Source organism: Ciconia boyciana, chromosome 4 (assembly GCF_034638445.1).
Source record: "Ciconia boyciana chromosome 4, ASM3463844v1, whole genome shotgun sequence".
Taxonomy (NCBI): Eukaryota; Metazoa; Chordata; class Aves; order Ciconiiformes; family Ciconiidae; genus Ciconia; species Ciconia boyciana.
The window spans coordinates 95,211,633-95,223,859 of NC_132937.1; the positions used below are offsets into that span (position 1 = coordinate 95,211,633).

Below are 12,227 nucleotides of genomic sequence, written 5' to 3' on the forward strand. Positions count from 1 at the left end.
GTGGAAGTTTGAGGCTTGTTTGAAGGGGGTTTGTTTTGTTTTTCAAAAAATAAATACTTCGGTCTCACATGGCAGATGTCAGTCTGTCTGATCACAGAAACTTAAAAAGATTTATAAAGAGTTATTAATTTTAGAAAAATACCCTCATTGTCAACTGTATTGATTAAGCTTATAACCAGTGATTGATTAACTGGGAAATGCCCATCTTCTGGTCCAGCTGAACTAATGGGAATTATTCCTCCGAGGCTAGAACCTAACTTCAAGGATAGAAAAAACATGTGATATGGATCAGCTCTTCAAGGAAAACGTAGCAGCTGGGACACCAAAGGAAAGATTTTGGAATGGAACAGCTTGTTTTGTTTCAGAAATGTGTGTACCCCATCTGAATAGCTCTATCCAACCCTCATAAGCAATGATATGGTTTAGATGAAAGCTAGTTGTGCTAGCCCCTTGCCATTTTGCCAATTGTATGATGAATTGGTATGAAATAGCTGTTAAGTTACTTCAACCCAATACTTCAGGACATTTGTCCTGAATGTAAGTAAATTTGCAGATCAAGATACAAGAGTTATAGCCAACAAACTGAAGAGGTCTCTGCTATCAAGAGATCCAGGAAAATGCTACATGAGCTTGAGGTCCTGTGTTTTAGAGATGAAGGCAACAAAGCTTTGAAGGCTGTAGTCAACAAGGACCACAATGCATAGTTCACCTTCTAACTGAAAGATCAGCAGAGGACTTCTACACCTTACTGACTCATAGAATTATAGAATCACAGAACAGCTCAGGTTCAAAGGGACCTTGAGAGATCATCTGGTACAGCGCTTTGTGGGAAAGGGAGCCTAGATGAGATTAGCTAACACACTGTCCAGTTGCATCTTGAAAACCTCCAGTGATGGGGACTCTACCACATCCCTGAGGAGGTTGTTCTAGTGAATGATTGTTCTTGCTGTAAAAAAAAAAATAATTCTTGCTTGTATGAAGATGAAACCCCTTGCTGTGCAACTTGTACCTGTTGCCCCTTGTCTTCTCCATGTGGCTCCTTATGAAGGGAGAGCCTCTGTCCTCTTTGCAGCCACCCTTTAAGTACTGGAACACTGTGATGAGGTCCCCCCTGAGCCTTCTCTTCCACAGGGAGAAAAGACCTAACTCATTCAGTCTTTCCTCATAGGGCAGGTTCTCCCACCCTTTGACTTGTGTATCAGTTCTATGAAATCTGAGCTAGACAAAAAGCATTACAAAAATACAGGAATGCTTAGGACAACCATCTCTAAGTTATCCAGTAGCAGAGTGGATTCCATGATATCCAACTTAAAATTTGCCTTTTCTTAATTTTGTTGCATTACTCTTAGCCACGTTCCCTGGTAGATATTTAAAGGAAGGGCTCTTAACCTTTGCCATTTATACATACATAGAAACCATGAACCACTGTATAGCTCAGGCTATCTATGTATGCTTACTTCTTTTACACCCCAATTTCAGTTTTAGAGCTACTCCGAACTATCTCATCTTTAATAAAATCCACCCAGACTATTCTGGCAGGTGCAGACTGCCAGAGCAGAGAGGGCATTGAGCCCAAACAGCCATGCTTTTTCGGGAGGGACCAAACCAATACAAATTTCCTCCTGTGCCACCTGACTGTCTCCTACACCTCAAGTACTATCACAACAAGCTTGCCGCAACAGGCAGTTGCTTCTCAACAGCCATGAGCCAGGAAAGAATGAAAACACATGGAAAATCATAACTTTCATTGCATCATAAGTTCGCTAGAAGACTTTTTTGGCGCTTCTCTCAACTGATGTTCTCTTGTTTTGATCCCGTATGCCAATACTCACTCTCTAACAAAAACAGCTGACTCACATGTAGCACAGAGTTGGGGTAGAGCTACTTGTGGTTTACAGCCCAGGACTGAATGGGCATTACAATGTTAAGATCTGTCTCCTACACAATCAACTACCATTTTTTTTCTGCCGCTTTTACCACTTGCCATTTAATTTGTGCATTTTAGTTCATTTTCTCCAAGCCCTATTAGTATACAGTTTTCTCAGTCTGAACCTGTCTGCCCAAATATAATTTTTTCCAGGTTTCTCCGTATCAGTGATAACTGCCTCTGGTTCCAACATACAACCATTCACAAGGATTGTCAGCATCGTATTTACCCTACTGCCGTGCTAATGAATGAGGTAAATTCACAGCTTTGTGTGAAATCTAACAGACACCTCATACCAACTCTATACATTATTTGTCCCTGCCCCATGTCTATTGTCCTTTGGCTAGTATCAGTCTGAATTTGAAAGATCGGATATATATTCTCATATTACAGTAGTTCAGACCTAAGAGTTTCTCTATAACCCAAGACTGAATTAGTTTTAAAAGCTAAGTTTCAAGACACTGTATTGAATGTTTTCTAGAAATCCAAATGTCATACCAGTTATAATTCTGCCAACTGCTCATTTTGCAAATACATCATGAAACCAAAATGAGCAAAATGAATCTTGCACACAATTATTTACAAATGACAGCTGTTTTGGGAAAGCCAAGATGATAGTCTCCATTATTTTCTCTCTTATTTTCCTATTGCTTTACCAAAGAGAAAAACAATTGTAAAAAACATAGTTTATAGTAAACATAAAGTGATACTACCATAATTCTACCCCTTTTCCTTATCTCTGCTACGTGAATTTTCTATAAACACCACAAAAAATGCTCTGAGTTCTCACCCTCCCCTCTCCCACCTCCAAAATGTCATCACCAGTATAGTAGTATTATTAACTTTTGGAGGAGTATCAGTTGAAGTAGCAAATTTTTCTAGTACAACATCTTGCCTACTTTTTTCCTCACTTCTGCTCACTATTAAAATATTATTATCTTAAATGTTCTCATCAAAGAAAGATTACAAACCATAATAAATCCAAAAGACCTCAGTATGCTTGGCATACAGGTATTTTTGTATCCCAGAGTAAATGTACAATACTAAGATGACATAATTTACTTCAATCTTCAAAAGATGTATACAAAGTCTTTGAAAGACTATGAAAAATAATAACTATTGTGTAAAGGTAAAAATTCCATTAGCAGTTGAAAGTGTTTAAGAAACAGGACCTAAATGGTTGTAGTCATAATTGATTTGCCAGATGAAAAGAAGTTAAGCATTTAGAAGCACGGGAAGAATACACAGAGAGATGAGCAGTGCTTAAGAGAATGAGAACTGCAAGTGTATGACAGTAGGATGTAAAATACATGATCACTGTGTATTTTGGGTACATCACTCACAACTGGAGATATCAGCAATAAGTTAGAAGGCCATCAAAAAAGAGTACCATTGATGCATTCTCTAACATGCATATTTATTACAGAAAACAGATGAATCTTTCCCCAATGTAGTAGCAAATCACAGAATGGAGATAACATATTGCAGCAAAAATAGTATGCAAAAGCATATTAAATGACATGGCAAAACAGCTTCTGCAGAATCAGAAATCTATGCTGATCAGTGTAAACAGAAATTCAGGGTTGTCACCACTGCTTATTCTAGACCAATGTATATTTATTTCATTTGCACACACTAAAAAGTTGTGTAAGGAAAAAAAAGATGGGGTAACGTACCTCTGATAAAAACGTCTGGGCTGATTTCTGTGCTCCTACATGGAGCAGATATTCATATACGTACAGTGCTAATCTGAAAAATAAACAAAAACGACAATATTTAGTATTGTGCGTTTGTTTGTTCCTCTTCTTTAGAAACAAAGGATTATCAGAAGTTTGAGGTGCACTCTATTGCCTTTCACAAACCACTATATACTGAACATATCAAATCTGTTATGTATACCAGAACTTTTAAACTAGACGTGTAGGTCAATCTGAGCAGAGGTGTTTAAATAGTAGTTAATTAAATATTATTAAGCCCCCAATTTACTTAATGTCAACATTTTTAATGATATTTGGACAAGTGCCCAGGGAGCTAACAACTGACCTACTACTGCTCTGTATTTGCCCACTCTATACCATGCTTACTGTAAATACGATATATACATACAGCAACACCGATTATTTTTCCAGATCAATTTTTTTTACATGTGGAATGTGTCAAGCTGTTAGCACACTTGAACAGTAGCCTGTGTTTATTCGAAGAACGTGCAAACTTCAGGCTGCATCAGGAAAAGTAATCCCAGCATCCATCCACAGCATGCAGTACAACCAGATCTCTCAAGTGAAGTGCAGAGTTTTAGGTTCATTCACACTTGTGCATCTAGGAGCTCCGATGACCACAGAGCTACAAACAACTCTCACAGCTCCCAAAGGAGCTTCCCAAAAAGTGATCTTCAGCACCCAGGCACATCTCCAACTAAGTCCGAAGAGCTGGAATAAGGATCTCACCACAGAAAGAGGACTCATTCCCTGAATGACTACCCACCGCAACTTGGGCTGGGAAGCCCTGTTCAGCAACCCAAGAAGAGGGGAGCTGTAACAACAACTGATTTCTATTGATACAGGCTATGTAGGCTAGATTGGAATTAGAAAACTAAAGAAGTAACACTTCCTATTCTTCAGCTGACTCTCCAGAGAGGCTCCTGACTGTCTGCATGTTTCAAGTCTTTCAAAATTAAATCTCATTCAAAAGAATGATTTAATAATAACGCTTGGAAATTGTCTATAAAACATTTCAGTCCGAGAAAAGAAAAGAAAGTCAGGCTGCGTGCCTTTTAAATTTGCTAGCGGAACTGCTTTTAAGAAGTAAAATGTAGTTGCATGCTCTTCGTGATACACCACTATCCTTATTTGAAACATTTTACCATTCATATTCAAAAATACATAGTTTAACCAAACAAAATAGAGAGGCAGAGGATATCTATTTTGCTGTTACTGTTCAAAACATTATGCAGTATTAGATGAGATAACTGTCATCATGGCACTGACAGCACAGTAATTATTGCAGTAACCTATTAAGTGTGAAACTTTAAAATCTAGGAGAAGCATTCCATCAAAATTGTTTTCATTAGTTGTTTATACTTTGTACATGCAATGCACACACTACTTACTCTCTCTCCAACTTCAAAACCAAAAATACACTTTTTCCCTCAAAAAAAAATTTAGATTTTTATTCAAACATGTGACTGGTTTTAGTTTGAACCTTGAGAAGGGTTGTATCCACTTTTTAATTCCAGTATCTTACAAAACATTTATTAGTTTGTATTGTACCATACCCACAAATGCAGAGCTCAGTGTGCTAAGCAGAAAGCACTTAGTTCTTCAAATGGAGCACAGCACGATCCAGTGCTCAACTGCGAAGCAGCTCAGAGAGGACACAGTGATATGCCTGGACAGTGATGTACAGGAACCACATCCATCAAAAAAAAAAAAAAAAAAGTCACATCTTGTTGACTTAATTCTTCCCAGTTCAACTATCATTCAATTTTTAAGCAATAAATGGTTGTAGAGAAAATCTAAGATCTAAGAAAGACGTAACAGGCAGAGAGGATGCATTTTCTACAACAGCCAAGATGACCTGAATACCCCGTAATGCTTTAAAGCATCTCATTTGTCTTCCGAGATTCCCTTTTTGTTCTTATCAAAACATGAAGACTGCAGTCCAGATAAAAGGATTTGCATGAGCATATCCTTTCTACCCTGCAAAGGAAACCGAAACAGCACAAAACCCAGGAGTTTATTGCAGGCACACCACCTTCATAAGTCTGCCATCTGTTGAAAGCTTTAGCAAATACTGCACCATGATACCCAAATTGTCAGTGCAATACTTTTAATATCAAGACAGATTTGCGAGTTTCATCTCAGGGCTCCTGGAGTCTACTTGCAAAGCACAGCACACGTGGCTGTGCTCCAGCACGAGTCAACATCGCTTCCCTGTGCCCATCCTCGCTGGTCAAAAAAATCCAAGGTACTTCAACACTGCGAGAAAGACAACCCTAAAACTTTGACTTAAACACACAGAATGTGCTAATTAAGCATGATTAAAACTATAACACCAACAACAACTCTTTGACATGCATTATTACATCTTGGTCTAAACATATTACCCGTGAAATGAAATGGTGAAACAACTGTGTTTATTGGGGGGGAGGAGGCGGGGGGGCAGTAAACATGGCAGATTTCAGGAAAAGAATAAATATTCCAGGTTTTAGGCTTCCAAGTTGATCCACCTGTGGTAAATTAAGAGTAGGACCACGCTGGCAAGGGGACTGCCTGTCTCCTATGACAGGAAAGCCAGGACCACCTTCCACGAACAGATGCGAGACAGAAGGCACAACACAAAATAACCTGATTGGGTCTTATTAGATCTAAATTGCTGGTCCATCCCTAGCTATTATGCCATCAGGAAGTCTTTACAGAAGTTAACAACGTTACAGCTTCATTCAGAAATAAATGCATTTACCACAGAGATCAAAAGAAAGATACTAATGTTTTACTGCGTTACTTGCAGCAAAATGATCAATGGAAAGTGATGCTCTGAGGTAAGACGGCAAAGAAACCCAAAAGAGATGCAACGCTATGTAACAAGGAGGGTTACCAGATATACAAACTTTAACTACAGCATAAAACCAGAATAAGATAAAAATGGCTACAGTCCAAGTGTGTAAAATTAACAAATGAATAAACTAATATCTGAGCAGAAGACTAAGAAAATAATAGCGAGATGGTCTTCAATACCAAAGGACTCGGGTTTGAAGTGGCATTTTAAAAGACAGTTTTTACTCATTAAACTGGTGTGAGAAACTGTGTAAAAGCAGCAAGGAAACATATGTTAAATTTTCACATTTGCATACTTGTTGACATCCCATGAGTAATGTGAGGAAAAAATATTTCCAATCAATTTGTGACAACGCTGAAGTAATTTTTGTTGAAGACATGCCATAGGCAAGAGTCCCCCCCTCCCTGCCAAGACAATTAGACTACACACTCACCTATGGCGTGATGATACATTTACTCTATTAAAAAAAAAAGTTACTGTCTAGCTCTTATTGCTACAGTGCTCATTTTGCTAAGCTGGTGTGTTTTGCCTGAAGTTTCTGCCCTCATTCAACAAGGCATTCATACATCCTACAAGTATCTACTGAACTCCAAAGAGAAGAACCATTTAATCAGTTCTAGTCAACCAGTTACCAGAATATTACCAGAAAATAAACAGTAATCACACTAACTGTGCTGTGGAAATGACCTTCTTACATGTTAGGGTGGGAAGATGCGATTAGCTTAATGGGAACTTACAACCAAAGCCTTGCAGGAGTATGTCCATCGATGAAAACTAGGTGGTAAACTCCCCCAACTCCAAGTAAAAAGATTAAGACAACACCTAACTTTCCATAAAAGGCACTGAAAACCTGAAAACACCAGGAAGATGTTCACCTTATCTGTTTTTGGTATCTAACTAAGGTGCTCTGAGTCACATTTCCTGCACTGCCCCAGCAGGCTTCATTGACTATATGTTGGGTACTCAACCGGCGTTTCAGATGAACGTATGCCTACAGAACAAGGGCTCAAGTTATTACCACAAAGTCTTTCAGGAAATAATTTGTCCATAAAAGGTAAAAGAGCAGTATCTTTGTTTCATTCCATGTGAAGATGTGTACCGAGAAAGTTTGCATCTCTCAGTCTAAGACTGAACTTCAAGCACTGAGTTTGGTTTATCGTTTTTGTCTAAGGAGACAAAGAACAAAAGGAGAATGGCCACATTTTTCCATGAAGTTCAAAAGCTAGACCTAGAAGAATAAGGAACTGCAATAAATTAGCTTCTGCTTTCTCTTGAAAGCTGCCCAGTAAACCTACCAGAAGCAGGCAACTATTATACACAGCTTTGTGCAGTTGAGAAGTGCAGCTGCTTTGATTGTTTTGTCATAACTAAAAATATATATAATTTAACTGAGGGTACAGTGGTGTGTAACCATTATCCAGAAAGTTCCAAAATCAATGTGATGGAACAAGAGCCTGCAGCTCCCCAGCTTTGGCAGCGTCTCAAAGCACAGCTCAGGTACTATACCTGCCTTCTGCAGCACCCACAGTCAGCTCACCACTGGCACAAGCAACTGCTGCCTTTTCGCCACAAAATCTACGGTGGTGAATGACTGCACATCACAGAAATGTCCCTAGATGCTACCACCTCCTCTGCCAGCAACAGACATTGTGATGTCAATATCTGATGCTGGATGTGAAAAAAAAAAAAAAAATATGCAAATGTTCCAGATCTGAGCATCACCAAGACAGATCTAGCTTTTTTGTATTGTTAAGACTCAATTTTTTAAAACTATTAATGTATGGGAAGTTCTGCATATGACACACCATCCATTTAACTTTTGGGTTTTTAAACAGTAATTAAAAAACACAATGAAAACTAGTAAATCAATATCCATACATAATTTTTAGTTTGTGTGAAGAAGAGTGAAGCAGCTGAGCAACATTTAAAAGTAGCTCCATAGAAAAGATCTTAAGTGTTCCTCTCTGTGTTTCAGACGACTTGCAGCATTCCAAAATCACTACTCTGACCTATACAGAGAAGCAGCTTTTTTTTGTTTCCAAAAAGGCATATAGACTTCATTTCAAATCCAGAGGCTCCTAGGAATCTCACTCATTTAATATCCAAAACATAAACCTCATTCTCTGAAATAAGAGAAAGTAGCACTGAATCTGTGTTTTAAATATAATACAACTGCTAAAAACATCTCAAATTTGGGGTTTCTTGAACAAATATTCTTGAATCCATCAATCCAGTGCTTTAAAAACTGCTCTGAAGCTCTTGATGGTGAGCTGGTTTTGGTAAGTTTCAACTAGCAACAGAAAACAACTTTTTTTCAGAAAGTTTCGTATTTTTAACAGACATGTATGCCAAACCACTCCTTCTCCCGTATTTGATCATAATGACAGTCATTTTCCTCTCTCCCTCTCCCTTCCCGTATATTTATACATGAATATAATTTTTCCCTATATATTTTAATACATTTTTTTCATATATACATATGTACATACCTATAATTTTTTCCTATACATTTCACCTGAGATTCAGCTGATTCAGTCTGCTGTCAGTTATCCCCATATGAGAGGACTGGGACAAGAGAGCACAGGGGCCATGCTGGGTGCAGAAGTGCTTTGCTGCACAAAGCTGAACCGCCCAGAGTCACCAGTGCATACCTCTACTCGACATCCCTGAACAGTGGGAAGGTCAGCTTGGATGCAGCATCAGACTGGAGCTATACCCAGGAATTTAGTTACACTTCTTCATTTGCTTAGGCAGGTACGTTAACAACGGCCTCAACGTTACAGTGATTTATCCGCATGCACACCCCTAGAGCATCGGCTCTCCCGGGCATGCCTTTTCACCTGCACATAATTTACATTTTGGTTTGTTTAGCTTGAGGCCAGCAGACTGCTCCTTTCAAGAGCCTCTAATCATGCCAGTCTTCTGGTTTTTTTCCAGCTCAAAACAGGATCTATGTTAATGTTAGTGCCCTGTATCCTATCAACAATGTGATCAGTTTTCTTAGAAACACCTGGGTATTAAATGAAACCCAAACACTGGCCTGAAGAAATAGTATGTCCCAAAGGAGATACTGAGTGTTTGTTTGGCTATGTGCACTGCCTTTTCTGAGAGCTCCTATCACAGCCCTGCAAACACAGGCAGAATAAAGTGTATGTATTTGACATTATTCATATCCACTTACTTCATCCTCTGTAGACAGCAGAAAACATTCTCACTGCACAGATCTAAACACTGGGTCTTATACTCAGTGCTATAATGAACAGTGGCCTCGGTGCCTTCTGTTAGGTTGACAATACTTTCCAAGTATGCTGATCTTTCTTCTCGTTTATTCTGGTTTTACAGATAGGGAAAGCCTTCTCCCACCATATTTCGGGAAAGGTACTCTCATCACCTCTACCTCTCTTCCACTCTACTGCTTGCAAGATGTCCTGAAAATATGCCTTGTTAATTCTGGTCACCCTGCCCTCGATTATATATACCACTTCAAGTGTTAAAAACAGTTGTAACCCAGTAAGTGCCCTTTTACTCTAATGCCATTAGAAATAATGGCAGGGGGTTTTTGTTTACCCATTCACTTGCAACTTACAAATTTTTTGCATCCTAATTTCACATGCTTTTCCTACTTAACCTCTTGTAGACTTCAAGCGCTAGCATAACTATTTCCAGCAACACATTAACCTGTGCACCAGTATGCAACTAAACATCCAATAGGTATCTGGTATCCACTGATCTTTCAAAAAAGATCAGAGATACATGCTGTGGTGGTATCTGCAGTCTCTCCCACAAGCACTTAATTGCGTGTTTTTACATACTCTCATCTGCTAAGGATGTCTTAGTTTGTGCTAAGATGTCACAATGCACAGTGTTCCCCACTTTACTTTCATCTGACTCTGCTTGAATTTCATATTTCTCAGGTCTCATTTTTGTCTCAGGTCTCAGTTTACAGAAATTAGTACAGATCCAAAGTATTGCAAAATTAAAACTCTCTTTTGTAGACTCCATTTTGAATGGGATAATTTCCATTGATTTCCAAATACTTTATCGAACGGTAGACTTTCTTGATGACCTCTAAGGTTTCAAATAAACACCTTTGTCCTTTTTGCACCTATGTTTTGCACATATATTCCTCAAAAAGTTTTCCAGCAGAATTTCACAGACTTCCTAGTCCATGGTTAAGAAAGAAGTAAGGCTTATGCACCTGAAAGTTTATCTGTATTTTTCCAGCTATATTTGCTTGTGTAACAAAATAATATACCTTCCTGCAAACCTAGCTCTCTTGGGCCACTAGAGCTACAGCATTATTCCCACAATATTCCTGTGTGAAAGTTGTTGAACATACCAAATGCATCAGCAGCTGCTATCCTCAGAAATAAGACTACCTTACTTTCACTAGCAAATGACAGATGCAAAAGAAGAGTCAAACATGCTGAAAATTAATTGACTTTGTATTTTCAGAGTTTATTTAGCTTCCCAGTGCTCTGTGCCTCCAGTTTGCTCAGGTGCCACTTACCTCTGCTTAACAGATTGCGTGTTTCAGTAGCCTCCTCTCCCACCTTCTTGCCTCCCCCAACCTAACGTCACCAGCGTAAAAAGCTACATCATTTAGATACACCATTCCTGAAGTCACACTACAGATAGTTCTTTGCTCTTTGTGTGGATTGACAGACTCTGTCCCCTTCTCCCTTGCACCGGAGGGACAGGAAGTGGAGGCTTACTCCAGGCTAGCCAAACCAATGCTGATGGAAATCTTTTGTCATCAGGGATGAGTTTACTGTAGCAGAGGAAGCAAGACAAGCTCTTTGGGTGCTCTGGTGACTTGCAGAGACCATAGGCAGTAAAACGCCTTTATGATCTAATTCTAAGGGCTGTCCAATGCAAAGCCAGTCTGCTGCTCACGTAGCCTTTGCCCTTTTTGCCTCTCCTCATTGAGAGCAAGCTATTTGCACTGAAATAGCCCAATTCTGTCCCATACAAACAGAAAAGGCGGCTGTGTTCATCCAACCACCCACTGACACCGAGGACCAAAACCATCCTTTTCTCACTACTCTCTCGGTTCTTCTCCCTTTCCCAGCGAAAGGCTTAGAAAATTAACCCAACCAAAAAAAAGTGAACAGTTTTCTGTTTGATGAGTGAGCTGAATCAGCCTGCCAAGGGCCAGAGCAGCCACACAGGAGCAGCAAGAAGCAGGAGCGCTCATTTTGGCAGTCCTGGACTGCCAACACAGCTCTGCCCACACCTTCAATTCCTTCTCCTGGCTAGACTCTCAAACTTGGCATTTTATGAAAATATATGTATTTTTAAGGTAACCTCTCAGTAGTTTCTTGGGCTTAAACCATATAAATTATTAAACTTACGGTAACTATAAAATATGCTAAATGTCAGCTAAAAAAATAGTTACATGACAAAACACATTTTAAAGTGTAAGCTGAGACTTTTATAAAAATACATGAAGTTCCACCTTTTCCTGATAATAAAGGTGCTAACCTTGGTCTTCCCTGCTGCTTTCAATGGCATGGTATTAGGTTTTTACATGCTATTTTTTCCCTGGCATGTAAGCTGCTATAGTTAACAAGTTTAATGCAATGCATCCTGCCCTGGCAGTAAGCAGAGCTTGCAGCATGGAGCTGTTGTAAGGAGAGTCACTGGCAGAGAGCAAGGCACAGACACAGTCCTTAGCAAAATGCAAACTTTAAAGCTATACACATGCCATGGGATTACTGGTAGGCGGTATCTACCTGAGCAG

General features: G+C 39.2%; 1 protein-coding gene across 3 annotated transcripts in view; it reads right to left on the reverse strand.

The window, feature by feature from the left end:
* Window positions 1-12,227, reverse strand: part of SSBP2 (single stranded DNA binding protein 2) — a 199,315-nt gene that overhangs the window by 152,371 nt on the left and 34,717 nt on the right. For all 3 annotated transcript variants that reach the window (XM_072860678.1, XM_072860679.1, XM_072860676.1), the window contains exon 2: window positions 3,604-3,676. In XM_072860678.1, the coding sequence (XP_072716779.1) occupies window positions 3,604-3,676 (73 nt within the window). The remainder of the gene's footprint in view (window positions 1-3,603; window positions 3,677-12,227) is intronic.